The sequence below is a fragment of the Castor canadensis genome, chromosome 1, assembly GCF_047511655.1.
Source record: "Castor canadensis chromosome 1, mCasCan1.hap1v2, whole genome shotgun sequence".
Taxonomy (NCBI): Eukaryota; Metazoa; Chordata; class Mammalia; order Rodentia; family Castoridae; genus Castor; species Castor canadensis.
The window spans coordinates 140,284,226-140,302,721 of NC_133386.1; the positions used below are offsets into that span (position 1 = coordinate 140,284,226).

The window sequence follows — 18,496 nt, forward strand, 5'->3', positions numbered from 1 at the left end:
CAGATTTTAGAATTTTGATTTGTTTTTAGCAACAATAATTCCAGGGGTAATTTATTGATTGCTTACTATGTGCTATCTATTATAAATGTTTTACATGAATTACTCATTTGATCCATATTGTAACCCTATGAGATAATCTACCATTACAAATGCTTGCTAAGAACTTTATTCCTTACAATAATCTTGTGAGTGTAAGCACCAGTGTTTTCATTTTACAAATGAAGACACTGAGACTTAGAAAGTTAAGTACAGGGATCAATCACTTACTATATGGTAGAGTGAGGATTCAAGCTTTAAACATTGGTATTTTTTGATGCTGTCTAGCCCTTTGCTAGTTCACTGTTCACTGGGAATCAAGATAATGATTTTGGATAAAGTTTGAATTTAAATCCTGTCTCTACTATCTATTAGTAACATGATCTAGGGCAGGTTATATTTTATATCTATGAGTTTGTTTCCTCATCAGTAATGTAAAGAAAATATTTAACTGTATGGAGTAAAGTTCCTAAAGAAACTTATTCCATGATGTATGTGGCTTTTTGTAGGTGATGTAATATATACAGAACTTGTTCACAATAGTACAGTAAGCCATTGCTGTCTTATCTTTCTCAACTGTTTAAAGACTTACCAAGGGTTAAAAGGATCATTTAGAGTTTGATGAAGTATAATCTAGTAATAACATTCTGTTTTCTATTTTCTTCTCATTCTGAGAATCTCCATTTACTTTCTGTGTTGTCTTGATATAGTCATTGCATATAATTCTTATGCAAATTGCCTTGAATTCTTTTGGGAAAAAGGTATTACAGTACTATGCTTTTGTACTCTTTATACCCAAAGTATGTCTTCATATAATGACCTTTAGGAGGTTGTAGAGTTTAAATTTAGCTACCTTGATTTTGAGTTCTTTTGTCTTACAGTTTTTATCTTACTGTAAAATTAGATATGAGATGAAGTAACATAGTATACAATTGTGATTTATTCAGCAATATTTTGTTGATTTTGTATGGGTCATTAGTTTTCATATCAGAAATGGAGATAGAGAGCAGGTAAAAGATCATAGTTTGCTGCATAGAAATTTCCTCCCCCCTCCTTTTTTTTTTTGTCTTTGAGCTTCTAACCTGAATTTAATTCTTTTTTTAGGCACCCTTTTTGACAACAAATTAGGAAAGAGTTGTTCACCTTTGGGACATTTTGTTCTCTTCCTTGCTGAGCCTTTCTGTTTCCTCCAGATGCCTTTATTCTTGATCTTTCTTTCAGACTAATGGCAATTCTAATGGCCTTGTACCCATGCTAAGAGTGTATAACAACACAGCTCGATATGTGGATCAAGGTGGAAACAAGGTATGTACTGTTACTTCAAAGTACTGGAAATACAGAACTAAATATATAATAATAAATTGGCTCAATTATGTATATTTTCTAAGTGTTCTTTTCTTGGTGGTGGTGACCTTTTTTTGTTTATTTTTTTGGCAGTACCATGGTTTGAACTCAGAGCCTTGAGCTTGCTAGGCAGGTGTTCTGCCACTTGAGCTATGCCACCAGTCCTTTTTGCTTTGGTTATTTTAAAAATAGGGTCTTGCTTTAGGCCCAGACCAGCCTGGGCCACAGTCCTCCTATTTACGCTTCCTGCATGGGTGGAATGACAGTTACATACTACCATGTCTCGCTTTTTATTGGCTGAGATAAGGGTCTTGCCAACTGTTCGCTTGAGCTAGCCTTGGACTGCAATCTTTTTCCTTTCCACCTCTCAGGTAGTTAATATTATAGACAAGAACTGCAGTGCTCTGTTGTTTTGTTTTTTTTGAGACAGGGTCTTGCTGTGTAGTCCAGGCTGGTCTTGAATATTATGTTTTTATTTTCCCCTTATTTTTATTTATTTTTAATACTTTTTTTGGGTGCTGGAGAAAGAACCAAAGGCCTCATACTTGCTAGGCTAATGCTTTATCACTTAGATGTCTCTTTAGCCCCTGAAGTACTTTCATAATTGACTTTTCTTTTTTGAGTTACTGAGGATTGAACTCAGGGCTCATGCTTGCTAGGCAGGCACTCTACCACTTGAGCCATTCCACCAGCTCCCTTTAATTTTGAAAGTCAACTTAAGGAGACAAATTACTTATTTTAAACTGCACACACTTTAAATGTACAGTTGGATGGGTTTTGGCAAATGGCCCTTGAGAAATCATCATGCCAACTAAGATGAGGAGCACTTCCATTACCCCAAAATGTTTGCTTAGGACTGGGGGTGTGACTCAGATGATAGAGTGCCTGCTTGGCATAGGGAGCTACTGATCTATTCAGCATTTTTAAAACATTTTTATTAACATAATAATTATACAGGGGTTGTGACATTTCCATATATATGTATTATGTACTCCGGTTTGGTTCATCCTCTCCACTATTTAGCATTTTTACATGACTGTATTTACAAAAATTTTCTCAAGTTGTGACTGATATTTATATGTAACCTTGACATTGGGTTATAATATATGTTCTAGGTTTCTTTAAACAAAGGAAGGAAGGAAAGAAGGAAGGGGGGAGGGAGGAAGGAAGGGAGTGAATGAATTTCACTTAATTCATTAATTATAGTGAAGATCAAAGGAGATATTATAAAAGTGGAAAATAGGAAGTTCTTTTATTCTTTTGTTTTATTTTGATTCTGAAAAGAATGATGATTTATTTACCCATAGCGTCCTGGAGCATTTGCTATTTACCTGGAGCCTTGGCACTTAGACATCTTTGAGTTCCTTGATTTAAAGAAGAACACAGGAAAGGAGGAACAGCGTGCAAGGGATCTTTTCTTTGCCCTTTGGATTCCAGATCTTTTCATGAAACGTGTAGAGACTAATCAGGTGAGAGGGATGGATACCTGTTGGTAATAGTGACTTGATTCTTAGTAACTTCTCCTTCAGTCTGGGTAGAACCCACTTACATGCGACTCCACAGACGACATTCTGAACAAGATAGATGCTGTGCCTGTCTTCCTGAATTTCTGTCTTTTTTTTTTTTTCCCTTTTGTTATGGTACTAGGGTTTGAACTCAGGGCCTTCACCTTGAGCCACTCCACCAGCCCCCCTTTTTTTGGTGATGGGTTTTGTTTTCAAGATAGGGTATCTCGGACTAATTGCCCAGGGTTGGCTTCAAACTGCAATCCTCCTGATCTCTACCTCCTGAATAGCTAGGATTATCGGTGTGTGCCACTGGCACCTGGCCTATCTTCTTGATAGTAGATGCTATCTGACCTAAATGTTTAGAAGGTTATGTAGAAACAGACAAAACTAGATTTTTGGGCCTGAGCCTAAAATGATTTTTTCTGTAACAAATTTCCAGGACAGCCTATGAAAGCTACCTTTTCCTCACAGTATTTCTAATGGGTATGGTTGGTTATTTGAAGTTTCTTATGGGTGGTGCTGTTCTTCCCTTTGTAGGACTGGTCTTTGATGTGTCCAAATGAGTGTCCTGGTCTGGATGAGGTTTGGGGAGAGGAATTTGAGAAGTTATATGAAAGGTATGAGAAAAATGGGAATATCAAACACATTTAAGTAGGGCTGGGGAATGTGGCTCTGGTAGAGCACTTGCCTGAGTGAGGCCCTGGGTTTGATCTTTAGCATTATAAAAACAAAACAAAAGAAAACCCAAAAAGTATTTAAGTCATTATCCTGGTTCTAGGAATCTTTGGGTGCTTCTAGAGAAGAATGTGATTAAAATTTAATTTTGGTCAAATTTATTTTCTGACTCTTCATCAAAATTGGTTCCTGTCTTCTTTCTTGAAACTTTGGGACATGCAAGTAGGTGCTTTGGTTTTTAAAATGATCCTTACACAAATTAAGGTAAATTCTAGCAATGTTACTAGTTTTCAATATTTGACAATAGTTTCTTTCCTTTTTATTATGAAAGATGTTGATTGGAGGGATTAAAAGGTCATTTGAAGGAATTGAAAGCTGTCTTATTTTCCTGTAGCTTTAACCAGAGTAAAATGAACATTATTTTCCTTTTTTTTCTATTAGTAAAACTTAGTAGAAATTTAAGAGTTTGCATCATTTTATATTTTAGTATCTTTATTTTTCTAGGAAGTAAATATTAAAATAATACTAGCTTTCGCTTTCAGTTATGAGAAACAGGGCCGGGTCCGCAAAGTTGTAAAAGCTCAGCAGCTTTGGTATGCCATCATTGAGTCTCAGACAGAGACGGGTACCCCATACATGCTCTACAAAGATTCCTGCAATCGGAAGAGCAACCAGCAAAACCTGGGAACAATCAAATGCAGCAACCTATGCACAGAAATAGTAGAGTATACCAGCAAAGATGAGGTAGGTAGAAAAACTTATGCCTAGATACTAAGAGAAAATTCTTAGGCAGTTATGTTTGTGAATCCTCACTTAATTTCTCTTAATATGGGTGACAGTTTTCAGTTTGTTGATTAGCTAAAGAGTGCTAAAATATACAGATTACAAAGAATATAAGAGGCATGATCTCTACCTGTAAATAGTTCTTATTCTAAGGCAAGTATGATAGACTATTAGTTTTTTTTCTTGTACTCACATCATTGTAATACTATTTACTTGATAAAAGTAGTAATATTTAGTTATGGAGTTTCAGAAAAACAATAATGTGTTAGGATGCTCATGCAGTTTTAAATGAATTAACATGTAGAGAGTCCTTTTAGAGAATGTTGAGACAAAATTCTAATCTCAGATCTCTAAGGTGATTTCACAAGAGTCAAGTCTAGAAATGGGACATAGATTTATTTTTAATAATAATAATAATAGCATGTGATAGAGCTCATGGCACAGGGTACTAGGTTTAATACCCAGAACCATTAAAAAAAAAAAAAAAAGTTTAGGGAAAGGCTTTCTACTTGGGAAGAATGCCCTATATGACAGATAGAGGTAAGACTGGTTTTTGGGGAAAGGGTATCAAGTAAGTTTGTTTCAATGGAGCAATCATATAATATGTGGCCTTTTGTGTCAGGCTTCTTTCACTTAGTATGTTCTCAAGGCTTATCCACATTGTAGCATGTATCCATCTGTACTTCATTCCTTTCCATCCAGAGTGCTTACAGTGTCTTGTAAGGTTCTACACAATGGATACTACTACCTTACCTGCCATTTTCCTGTCACTCTCACTACTTTGGCCCTACTAATATTCTTACTGTTCCTCAAACATGTCAAGCATGCTCTTGCATCAGGATTTTTGCTCTTTACTCAACCTTGAAGTTAGGAATGCTTTTTCCCCCTTGTAAGCCGCACAGCTTTGCTTTCCAGTCTCTTCAATTCTTTGCTCATGTGTCATGTTTTCAGTGAATCTTTCTTGACAATTGTATTTTAAAATGACACTTCCTTTATCCTTACTCTCCATTACTCTGTCTTTTTCTGCCTAAATTTTTTCTCCCTAGCATATATTATACTTACATGATCCAAGCTGTATTTTAAAAATGAGTATGAGGCAACATGTGTAGAGTGGAGTAGATGTGAAGAGCATCAAGAAGTCCAGTTAGGAAACTATTTCAGTATTTAAGATAAGAAGAGTTGAGACCTTGGTTGAGCGAGTCGTAATCAAAATGAAAAAGGTGTATTGATTATTAAGCACTTATTGTATGCCAGATGTGGTATTAGTTCTAAAAATAGAAGGAAAAATGATATAATCCCTGCCTGAGAAGGTCACTACCTACTGTAGTGGAAGAATCATCTGAGTGACTTTTTCAGAATCCCCAAATGTGGATCCTGTGTTGTTAAGGGCTTGTCAGTGAGGTGAGATAGATGGGTATTTTGGAAGAGCTTTCTACAGTGATGGAAATACTATATATCTTGTGGCTATTGAGAACTTGAAATATGACTAGTTCTTAGAAATTGATTTCAAATTTTTATTTTTTTGTTAAGTAGCTACATGTAGCTAGTGGCTACCATAGTGGACAGTACATATCTACTAAATACTTAGACAGATGTACATAAAAATTAATTTTATCACAGTGCAATAGAACTTTGTACTGTGGAACACAGAATTCTCTCTCCATCTTACCAATTTCACTGGTGTATGTTACAACTCACATATATGACTGAGTATTGAAGAGATTGAATCCATGGGAATTAGAAATGTACTGATGAATGATGAAGAGAAAAGTGAAAGATTAAAATTTTCATGTCTGAGGGTATTAGAGGCTTATAGTAGTCTCATTGACATGGGGAGAAGAAATGAAAGTTGTGTGATCCTTAACCCCTTCTCTCTGCATTCCAGGTTGCAGTTTGTAACTTGGCTTCCTTGGCCCTGAATATGTATGTCACATCAGAACACACTTATGACTTTAAGAAACTGGCTGAAGTCACTAAAGTCATTGTTCGAAATTTGAATAAAATTATTGATATAAACTACTACCCTGTTCCAGAGGTATGAATAGACTTTTCTCCTTATTGGTAATTATGGAAATCCAGGATGGAGAGCGTTTATCATGATCTGAAAGTCATAATTTAACTGGTTGTTATTGGAATGGGGCAAGAAAACTGAAATGAAGAGGTAATGTGTGGCTAGGGGAGGTCATACACACCTGTAACCCCAGCACTTAGAAGGCTGAGACTGGAGGATCCTGAGTTTAAGACAAACCAGAGCTACATAGTGAGTTCTAGGCCAGCATAGGCTACAGGGCGAGATCATGTCTCAAAAAACAAAGAAGTAATGTGTATTATTGGTACAGAATGTTACTTTTTGTGCTCAATAATGTTTTCTCTTTTTCCTCTAAATTTTTGTCACCAAGGCATATTTATCAAATAAACGCCATCGCCCCATTGGAATTGGAGTACAAGGTCTAGCAGATGCTTTTATCCTGATGAGGTATCCTTTTGAGAGTGCAGAGGCCCAGTTATTGAATAAGCAAATCTTTGAAACTATTTATTATGGAGCCTTGGAAGCCAGCTGTGACCTAGCCAAGGAACTTGGCCCATATGAGACCTATGAGGGCTCTCCAGTAAGCAAAGGAGTAAGTATATGGATGAAATTTCTTTTTGCCTATGTACCTATAATGGGCTGAATGACCTATTTCTTGGGATATTTCCACATCCTAATCCTGAAACTTGTAAATATTATCTTTATTCATTCAAGAAAGGGTCTTTGCAGATGTAATTAAAGATCTCAAGATGAGGAAATTATTCAGGTGGGCCCTAAATCGAATGACAGTTGTCTTGCAAGAGATACGAGTTAAAATGGAAGCATCATGACCATGAAGGCAGAGACTGGAGTGATATAGATGCAGTCTAGGAATGCTGACAGCCATAGAATCTAGAAGAGGCAAGGAAAAGAATCTTTGGAGAGAACATGGCCCTCCAAGCATGTTGATTTGTGACTTGTAGCCTCCAGAATTATGATAAATAAATTTTTGTTATTTTATGCTACCAAGGTTGTGGTAATTTGTTACACTAGCTATGGGAAATCTCAGTACCTTTCTCCTCTGCAGAATGAAGGATACCCTATATTAATTTCTTTTATTTATATTTGCCATTGCTAAAATAAGTTAAGAGGGATGCTGCCTGTGTTAGTTTTCTATTGCTAAATTTAGTGGATTAAAATAGCATATGCTCATTATCTCACAATTTACATGGTAAGGAGTCCAGGGTTGGCTTAGCTGGACTCTCTTCTCTGGATCTCAGAAGGCTATGGTCTCAGCTGAGGCCCAGGGTCCTTGTCCAAGCTCATCTGGTTGTTGGCAGAATTCACTTCTTTATACCTTTAGAACCTGTGGCATCTTGCTTCTTTAAAGCCAGAGGGAGAGACAGTCTGACATTTCAAAAAGGCCTACTTTAGTCTCTCTTTTGAGAAATTTTATCTGACAACTCAACTCCTCAACTGTTTTGTAACCTTAATTATACCTGCAGAAATCCTCCACCTTTGTTATAATTATGGACGTGATGTGCATTACATTGTTAGGTCCTATGGAGCAGGTTATCCATGGCCTGTGCAGCAGAGACTGGGAATCTGGGGAGCCACCTTGGATTTCTGCCTTCCTCAGTGCCATTTTTTTTTTTTTTTGGTTTTTTAAATTGTTTTTTTTTTCATTTTTCTTTTATTATTCATATGTGCATACAAGGCTTGGGTCATTTCTCCCTCCTGCCCCCACCCCCTCCCTTACCACCCATACCACCCCCTCCCTCTCCTCCCCACCCCCTCAGAACCCAGCAGAAACTATTTTGCCCTTATCTTTAATTTTGTTGAAGAGAGAATATAAGCAATAATAGGAAGGAACAAATGTTTTTGCTGGTTGAGATAAGGATAGCCAAACAGGGAGTTGACTCACATTAATTTCCTGTGCGTGTGTGTTACCTTCTAGGTTAATTCTTTTTGATCTAACCTTTTCTCTAGTTCCTGGTCCCCTTTTCCTATTGGCCTCAGTTGCTTTAAGGTATCTGCTTTAGTTTCTCTGCGTTAAGGGCAACAAATGCTAGCTAATTTTTTAGGTGTCTTACCTATCCTTACCCCCTCCCTTGTGTGCTCTTGCTTTTATCATGTGCTCAAAGTCCAATCCCATTGTTGTGTTTGCCCTTGATCTAATGTCCGCTTATGAGGAAGAACATACGATTTTTGGTCTTTTGGGCCAGGCTAACCTCACTCAGAATGATGTTCTCCAATTCCATCCATTTACCAGCGAATGATAACATTTCGTTCTTCTTCACGGCTGCATAAAATTCCATTGTGTATAAACACCACATTTTCTTAATCCATTTGTCAGTGGTGGGGCATCTTGGCTGTTTCCATAATTTGGCTATTGTGAATAGTGCTGCAATAAACATGGGTGTGCAGGTGCCTCTGGAGTAACCTGTGTCACAGTCTTTTGGGTATATCCCCAAGAGTGGTATTGCTGGATCAAATGGTAGATCAATGTTTAGCTTTTTAAGTAGCCTCCAAATTTTTTTCCAGAGTGGTTGTACTAGTTTACATTCCCACCAACAGTGTAAGAGGGTTCCTTTTTCCCCGCATCCTCGCCAACACCTGTTGTTGGTGGTGTTTCTTAGCCTATTTCTGATCAATATGATTATATAGGAGTTTGTCCAGGAAAAATCTCTGGACCTTGTAATTCCTTTACACAGTTTGATTAGAAGACAGTATTTATTGGAATGTGCATATGTGGCAGTTAATCGTTTGTTTATTGTCATATTTTTTAATTTCTATAGAGTACTATCATAAATTTGGGTTGTTTATTCCTTAGATTCTTCAGTATGATATGTGGAATGTTACTCCCACAGACCTATGGGACTGGAAACTTCTCAAGGAGAAGATTGCACAGTAAGTAAAGAGATGTAAAGTAGTATTAGGTTAGGAGGGATTGGGTTTTCTTGGCTCTTCTAAAGTTAGGTATGTCATTGTAACTTCTGAAACTCATATTTACTCCTATTTTAAATGGGGCTAAAGTGACCTCTCTCCCAGAGCTGTTTCTGGAAAAGTACTTTGTAAGAAGAAATGGTAACCTGCAAGCTGCTTGGCACAGTGAAAGCATTTCAATATGTGGTGGGTATTATTGATTTTGTTTTAGGAGCTGACCACCTGTATTAGGTAATTATTTTTCTCATTAAGCCATAATTTTTCCAGGTATGCTTGCTTTTAAAAAATGTTTTTCACTTAAAAATGCTTACCCACATTGGACTTATAAGTGGCTTTTTAAAAAATTGATTGTCATAGGAATAGAGAATTTGAAAGAGGTTTTGAAAGATAATATGTTTTAACTGAAAAATTTATTAAAAATTGAGTCCATTGTGCTAAGGGTATAGCTCAGTGGTTTACCATTTGCTTTAGGATATGTAAGGCCTTGAGTCTTTGTAGGCTTTTCAGACTAATAAATATAAGTGATTTGAGGGCAGGTGGAATGTTTTGCTGAGTGAATAACGAATTGTTTCTGATCAGGATGTTTGTCATTCATGGGTTAATGCAGATGCTAAGTGTTTAATGTTTGGAAAAGAATGCAGAAGCTTTAAAAAGCTTTTCTAAGGCTTGTGTGGTAGCTCATGCCTATAATTCCAACTACTAGAGAGGCCATAACTAAGAGGATCATGCTCTGAGACTGGCTCCCAGCAAAATGTGAGACACTGTCTGAAAAATAACCTAAAGTATAAAGGGCTGGAGGCACAGCTCAAGTTGTAGAATGCCTGCTTAGAAAGTACAAGGCCCTGAGTTGAAACCCCAGTACTGCTGGACAAAACAAAAAGCTTTTGTGAAAGTGCCTATTTACTTTAAAAATTGTTTTATTAAGTTACACATATTAGAAAATTTAGAAAAACATACATGCCGAAAGGGAGAAAAATGAAAGTTATTAGTAATCACTCTCCCCAGAACATCTGTTTACATCTTGATGACTTATCCTTCAGACTTTCTTCTGAGTATGTGAGCATTCATTTATCTTTTATAAAAGTGGACTAATGCTACATTTTATATTAGTTATTATGAATTTTTCTTTCTCAAAGCACTATGGGTTAATTAATTATATATATATGACTTTATTTCAGAATTAATATATGAATACATGTTCATTGTTAAAATTGTAATGCAGAAATAAAATAGAAAGTAAAAGCCCTTCTTTATATTTCTGCCAGCCACTTGTCCCTCAAACAAAAAATCTAACATAGACATACAGTTTTGTCATGAAAATGCAATCAAATTTTACATATCCTGAGTCTTTGGTAGTGGTTTATTTTGGAAATTTTTCTCTTAGTACATGTATGATTATGAACATTAGTGATTATGAACAATTCCATAGTCCAATTATATCATAATTGACTTTTCACAACATTTTCCTGTCTGCAGACAGATGAGGAAGTAAAGACATGGAGATAATTGGTGGTTTGCCTGATGTCTTACAACTAGAGATTGACAGAGTAAGGTTGAGAACTCAATTCTCCAGACTCCATCAGAATCTGAGTCTCAATGCTAAGCACTGTATGAATGCATAGGCATAAAGTATAGAAAAGACATGTTCCTTATGTTATAGAAACTGAAGACTAAGTAAGGCAAGTCGTGTAACACAAAGAGTATATATGTAAAGATATTGGTCATATGAAATGTTTCAGAGCAAATATTTGTGTTTGACACTTAAATTTTGTTGCCTGCCTTGTCAGGAAAATTGTTGCAGAGTTGGTATCTCTTAGGCTGAGCTTTGAAGACTTCTCAGTGTGTTAACATAGTATATTCTTCCTTAAATACTCTTTGGCATTAAATAGTGTAAAAAACTTTTAATTAGTAATACAGGAAGTTGGGAATATACTTTGAGCCTAATTTTTCCCTTTTCACAGGGTAATGGAGAGTTGTGATACATGACTAATTCTGTCCACTTTCACATTGTGTTTCCTGAAAGGACCTAGCATAGTGATCATATAGGCACTTAGAAAAGAATGAGGAGAGCTGGATGTGGTGCCTATAATCCCAGTTACCCTGGAGGTGTGAGAATGGAGAGTTTGATGTCAACCTTGGCAAAGTCAGTGAGACCCAATCTCAGAAACAAAAGAATAAAACAAAAGGGCTGGGAGTGTGGCTCAAGTGGAAGATTGCTTGCCTAGCCTATGTGAGGCCCTGTGTTCAATGCCCAGCACTGAAAAAAGAGAGAGAGAGAGACAAAAGAATGAGGAGAGTTGAATGAATATACCCAAATGTAGGTGGGCAGTTCTTTAGTAACTGATTTGAGTGTTCCCTGGACAAGATAGTGTATTAAGCACTGAGGTTCCTGAGTACTACACTGTAAGTAGCATAAATCATAACATAAGGATTGCCAGTAGTAAAAATTGTGCTAATTCTGTTCAGGGTTTAGGCATTTAAGAAAGAGATGAGCATTAGCTCATTCCTGCTGTGAGTTGCATCTCTATAGCCAATAGGAGTTTAATTCAAAAGTCAACTTGTATCTTAAATGCATCTTCATGTACTACAGTGACTTAAAGTAGCTGCCTCTATGTCATATTGAAGCATCAGCATTAGTATCTAATAATTTCCTTTTCTTTTAGGTATGGTATAAGAAACAGTTTACTTATTGCCCCAATGCCCACTGCCTCAACTGCTCAGATCCTTGGGAATAATGAATCCATTGAACCGTATACCAGTAACATCTATACTCGCAGAGTCTTGTCAGGAGAATTTCAGGTGAGAAGTTCACAGCCAGATTTACAGGAAGATCTTTTAAAAGCTTGATTCAGAGTAAATTGCTCACTCATATTTAGTATGCCCCTTTTTCTTAGTTTTGGGGGCATGATTTTGTTACAGAGAATCATCTTCATCTCAAATATTCTGTTATTTCAGCATAGAATAGACATTAGTAAATATCTGCTGAAAGAATGAATGATTAGAGATTGAATATAAAAGTAACTTGCTAATATTAACAAGTTGTCATTGACATGTTTAATTATTAAATGATTTTTAAAATTATTCTATGGTTATGATTAATTATTATATTATAGCATATGATAGGAATCTATGCTTAAGTTGGGTTACTGAAGATGTATTTAGAAGTATCACTAGTTGGGCTTGGTGATACACTCCTGTAATACCAGAACTTGGGAGGCTCAGCCAAGAGTATTACAAGTTCAAGGCCAGTCTGGATTATACATCAAGACCTTGTTTCCAAAAAAAAAAGAAAAAGCGTTATTTAAGCTTGGTTCTCAGACCAATTTAGAATTTCTTGTTGATGGTGCCAGTGTTGTTTTTTAACATTCCCAGGTAATTCTTTTGTGAAGGTAGGGTTGAGACTTTTTACTTGTAAATTTCCAGATATCCTAAAAGAAATTTTTGTGAGTTTTAGAGAAGTTACATTTTGAATTGTTTTACTTAAGTACTTATTGTATACTTACTTAGAAAAAATAAACAAGAACCAATCCATATAGTTTTACTCAGCCTAGATGATGTTGATCTTTTCACATTTGCAAATGCCATGTATATATTTTTTCAGGTTTATTGAGGTATAGTTGACAAAAATTGTATAAATTCATGATATACAATGTGATGATGTGATACGTGTATATATTGCACATATATTATGTTTCTTAAATAACAGATGTCAAGATCTGTTTTGTTTTTGTTTTTGTTTTTTTTGCTGTATTGAACATTAGGCAAGTGCTGTACTGAGGGGGCGCTGTTTTCTTACTCCCTTGCTTGTTGGTACAAGCTTTTTCTCTTGTTCCTGGTTATTACTGAACCTAACTGGGCTTAACTGGGGGTGACTGGAGATTCAGAAAAGACAGAAAAGACAACCCTCTTTGCTTATTCTTTAAGGCCTTACTCCTTGCAGTTCTTTAAAACTTGCTTCTAAAGTCTTCTTTAAAACCTTGCTTAAAACCTCTTTCCTGAGACTTGCATTGTCCCATGTTTTCTCTTAGCTTATCTTTAGCTTAGTCGCTCTTAAAGTCTTTTGCCCTCAGGCTTGCAGCTTTTCTTTAGCATTCTTTCTTTAGCTTTCTTAAAGCCTTGGTGCTCAGGCTTGCAAAGTCTTGGTCCTCTATCTTGCACTGTCCCATGTTCTCTTTGGCTTTTCTTTAGCTTCTAAAGCCTATGTTCAAGTACTTTCTTTGGCTTTCTTTTCTAAGGCCTATGTTAAAGTTCTTGGTGCAGACTTTCTATCACCCCTCTTTAGCCATTCTTTTCCCTTCAGCGATTTCCCTGCAATTCTTTTCCCTTCAGTAATTCCTTTCCCTTCCAAAAGCTTCCCACACCAAAAAGCCTAAAGCAAAAGAATCAAGCCAAGCAAAAAACCCAAGTCAAAGCCCAAAGTAAAAGCCAAAGGCAAAAAGCAAAAGTCCCAACTCCTCTATCAGCAGGCCCTAAAGGGGGTGGAGTAAACAGGGTGGAGCAGCAGCTCTCTGGGAAGGGTGTGACATTGTAACAGGAGAAACCTGCATTCCTGCTTCTCTGAAAGCAAGCTTAAGAGATGCAGCTGTTCTGCTTTTTTCTGTTTCATGTCCAGGGCTGTGCCTATTCCGCCTACAGATGAAAGCAATTAAGCCACATCTCACCTTGCTTACATCCAGTTCTCATAGGCTTTTCACAATATACTGTCCACACTACCACTTGAGTTATGGTCCTAGCCCTTTTGTTTGTATTTTGATTTTGAGATGGTTTCAAACTTCATCCTCCTGCCCCTGCCTTCTGAGTGGCTGGAGTTACAGATGTGCCCACGCCCAGCTAAGATATCAGGATCTTAAAGGAATATAACTGTCTTGTGGTTTTATAAAAAGTAGAATTTAGTAAGCAATCTAATGTTAAATAATTCATCAGTGATCTTATTTATTTTGAGCTCTAAGCCTGTGATCCTGTGAAGGCCCTGTCAGTGTTATTTATTTCTTCACATCTTTTCTGCTTTCCCATTTAGATTGTAAATCCCCACTTACTGAAAGATCTTACTGAGCGTGGCTTGTGGAATGAAGAGATGAAAAACCAGATTATTGCATGCAACGGCTCTATCCAGGTACATGAAAGTGAAGCGTGCTCTTCAGGAGCTGAGTTGAATGTTAGAGTGCCACCTTACTTATCTCAGGCAACACAGAGGAAATTGGCCAGTCATTGTGATTATATGGACTCAAGTTGCTGTGTTCATTTCTGATTGTTGTGCTACGATTATAGCCATCTTCCCATAGCTCTTATCCTCTTGGTGTTTGTGCAGGAAAACACTGGTTCCCAGTTTTCCTGCACAATTGGGGAGCTTTTAAAATCCTGAAGTTTAGGTTGTACTCCTTGCCAGTTAAAGAAGAATGTCTGGGAGTGGGAGCCATACATAAATATTTCTTAAAATATTTACAGAATGTCTCAAAATCTAGGGACCATTGACAAAAAATTTGAATTTAGAGTCATCCTTAAAAAAGCATGGTAGAGTTGGATGGCTAATAGTCTAAAAGGAAGTCATAAGTAGCATTTAACAATAAAATATTTGCAGTTGAAAATCAAGAGGCATTTAATTATACATAGAAGGCTTGGGTAGTCATCGGTCTGCTTAGCAACACAAAGAATCCTGCACTCTTTTAATTTTTGCATAGTTTTTGTTGTGTTTTGTGTTTTGATGGACCCAGGGTTTGAACTCAGTTTGAATTCTGCCTCAAACTGACTAGGCAGGCACTCCACCACTTGAGCCATGCCCCCAAGCCCTAACCTTTCAATTTTTGATGGCAGAAACTATAGCATTAGCAAGACTGTGTGTTTTAATGCAAATTAACTCCAGATTTAAGAAAACCTGATTTATTTTTGACTCCAAATGGAGTTGGTGGAGTCCTAGCTAATTTAAAAGAGCTTATGTCATTGCCTCCCTGATCATGTCTTTGTGAGTCACAGTCCTGATGATATGTGTTTTCTGCAAAAGTCAAGATTCATTTATTGCTGCTTAGCTCTGATTTTTCCTTCCTTTCCTAATGGCCTCTAGAATAATAAACATTTTGTCCATAATTCAGTTAAAGAGTGACCAGATTGACATTTGGTTGGTTAGATGGGGTTTTGTTGACTTTCTAAGCAAGAGCTACTTAGCCTGGGCAACCTTGACAGGGATTGTCATACACTGGACAGTAGGGTCAGATCTGGAAGAAAGACCAGACCCTTGCATCATTATTCTGTTGGTCAGACTGCTTTCTTTGCCTGAAGTTGAGTAGACATTTGTTTTCTTTTTTCAGAGCATACCAGAAATTCCTGATGACCTGAAGCAACTTTATAAGACTGTGTGGGAAATCTCACAGAAAACTGTTCTCAAGATGGCAGCTGAGAGAGGTGCTTTCATTGATCAAAGTCAGTCTTTGAACATCCATATTGCTGAGCCTAACTATGGCAAACTCACTAGTATGCACTTCTATGGCTGGAAGCAGGTTGGTAGAGGAAATGAAGGAGGACTTAATTGCTAGCTTGTGTTGTTTTGGAATTGGAACAGTTTTATATTCTAGTTACCTCTTATATATTGCCTCCTAGAAGTTCTTTCACTTCAAATCCAAATGTGTTGCAACCAACCTGATGTTTTTGTTCCAGGACAAGCTCTTGATTTGGATTTTCTTGTTTCTGTTAGGATTATTTCTAAGTTTGAAAACTTGGAATTCCTTCCATTACTGTCCATTAAATTACTTACCAAATGGTACTGGTTGTTCTTTTGTACTGTTTTTGATCTTCCTCTTCCATTGTCTTTATTTGTGTGTATGCGTGCGTGTGTGTGTGTGTTTATTACTGGGGTACTGGGGTTTGAACTCAGGGCTTTGCACTTGCTAGGAAAATGCTGTACCACTTGAGCCACACCTCCAGCTCCATTGCATTATTCTTCACTTATCTCTTTGCTCTGGTATCTTTCTTTGCTTCAGGCCATCTTGTGCACTACTACCATTCGTAAAATAAAACTTTGCACATGTCAACCCACTATTCAAAAATACCCATTGTTTTCCCACTTTATCTACAGTGTAAAAGTCAAATTATTTACCCTACTGCCAACTGTAAAGTCCTATGATTCTGGATTTTATTCTTATTCCTTAATAATATGTTGGATTTTTACATACAATTATATATTTATTTTCTTATTTAACATACTTTTCTTGGACAGCTACTATCTGCCAGTACTGGGGATACTGAACAGAATATGATCCTTTTTCTTTTTAAGTATTTATAATCTGTTATTATTCAGAGACATGGTTTAGCTTTCTAAATGGTTATAGTCTAAGGCAGACATGTTGTCTTTTACAAACCTGGAAGTCATACACATAAAAGAAAGACAATTGAACAAAAGTATTTAAGAATACTTCCTAGAGGATATAGAATTGCAAGTTTAGGAAATAGTTGACCTGGTTTAAATTTAAATTTTTTAATTAAATTTATTTTAACATATATGGCAATAAACATTAATCTTGAATGTCTAGTGTTCTCAAAAACTTTTTCCTAATAGTTGTATTTACTTCCCTTGTAGGGTTTAAAGACTGGGATGTATTATTTAAGGACAAGACCTGCAGCTAATCCAATCCAGTTCACCCTAAACAAGGAAAAGTTGAAAGAGAAGGAAAAGGCATCAAGAGAGGAAGAAGAGAAGGAGAGGAACACAGCAGCCATGGTGTGCTCTTTGGAGAACAGAGATGAATGTCTGATGTGTGGATCCTGAGAAAAGGCTTAGAAGAGACCAGCATGTCTTCCATAGCCAAGCTACTTGAGCATAGATAGGCATAGTGGGTGTGCTTGAAGTGGTAAGGCTTTGCTGAACCTTATTGCAACAAAAGGAGTAATTGATTTAAAGTATTGTTTCTATAAGTGTGAAGATACTGATTTAAAAAACAAAAAACAAAAAAAATACTTGATATATTGGGAATCCAAGTAGAAGTTCTAGGAATGCAAAAGGCATCATCTTGGAAATAGGAAGTGATGTAGTAAGGTTTAATTAACCCCTCTAGCATTCCTTTTCTGATAATCTGTTTGTGTAAGGAGCTTGAGTTTTGCTGCTTTGACTGGTTTCCTAGAAGCAAAACTGAGTGATAACCCATGAAAAGTGCTGATAGGACTTTTATCTAGATAAGGTTCCATTGGTCACTCTGAAATAAAGAGAAACATTTCTACGTGTTTGTGTGAAGTTAATTTTGTCATTTTCATACAAAGGTCAAATTAAAAAAAAACAAACAAAACACATTTTCTGTTCTTTGAGAGTTCACAGAAGAAATTTTTTAAGACATTAATTATACTTTAGCGTTTTGATGTTAACATATTTGTGGTAAAATACACATAACATAAAACTTACTGTTTTACCCATTTTTAAATGTGGAATTCAGTGGCATTTAGTACATTCACAGTGCCCTGTAGGTACTGATTAGCTTTCTTCATTCTTCTTTCTTTCTGTTCCCTACACTCTATTTCAATTGTTCTACCTTCAAGTTTGAGGATTCCTCTTTCTACTGTTAAGCCACTTTAGTGATTTTTTTTTTTAATTTCAGTTAATTTGCTTCTCAGCCTTAGAATTTGGTTTTTTTTAATTCTTTTTATTTTTGCTGACAGTCTGATTTTGTTCATAATTGATTTCCCAATTTCCTTATTTGCCCATGTTTTCCTTTAGTTTTTTAAGTATATTTAAGATAGCTCTTTTTGTTAGTGGAAATATAAATTAATCTAGCCACTATGGAAATCAGTATAGAGCCTCCTCAAAAAAAATCTAAAAATAGAACTTCCTGAAGGAATGTATGTCAGCATACAACAGGGACACCTGCATACCTATGTTTACTGCAACACTATTCACAATAGCCAAATTATGAAATCAGCCTAGGTGCCCATCAACAGATGAATGGATAAAGAAAATGTGCTCTATATACACAATGGAGTATTATTCAGCCATAAGGAAGGATGAAATTATGTCATTTGTAGGAAAATGGACAGAACTGGAGATCATTGTGTTAAGCGAAAATAAGGCTGACTCAGAAAGACAAACATCACATATTTTCTCTCATGCGCAGAATCTAGATTTTTAAAAAAGACATGAAAGTACAAGGAGGACTATTAGGAAAGAGGAAGGGGGACAAGAAAGGGTAATGGAGACAGGATGGGGGAAAAAAACTAAACA

The 18,496-nt window shown here is 36.4% G+C and overlaps 1 protein-coding gene across 2 annotated transcripts in view; it reads left to right on the forward strand.

Moving 5' to 3' along the window:
* Positions 1-17,504, forward strand: part of Rrm1 (ribonucleotide reductase catalytic subunit M1) — a 37,370-nt gene extending 19,866 nt beyond the window's left edge. For both annotated transcript variants that reach the window (XM_020156896.2, XM_074084316.1), the window contains 11 exons: positions 1,258-1,341; positions 2,688-2,849; positions 3,426-3,505; positions 4,106-4,307; positions 6,232-6,381; positions 6,746-6,967; positions 9,188-9,264; positions 11,964-12,099; positions 14,318-14,413; positions 15,603-15,791; positions 16,868-17,504. In XM_020156896.2, coding sequence (XP_020012485.2) covers positions 1,258-1,341; positions 2,688-2,849; positions 3,426-3,505; positions 4,106-4,307; positions 6,232-6,381; positions 6,746-6,967; positions 9,188-9,264; positions 11,964-12,099; positions 14,318-14,413; positions 15,603-15,791; positions 16,868-17,056 — 1,587 coding nt within the window. In that variant the 3' untranslated portion in view covers positions 17,057-17,504. The remainder of the gene's footprint in view (positions 1-1,257; positions 1,342-2,687; positions 2,850-3,425; positions 3,506-4,105; positions 4,308-6,231; positions 6,382-6,745; positions 6,968-9,187; positions 9,265-11,963; positions 12,100-14,317; positions 14,414-15,602; positions 15,792-16,867) is intronic.
* Positions 17,505-18,496: the final 992 nt, after the last annotated feature.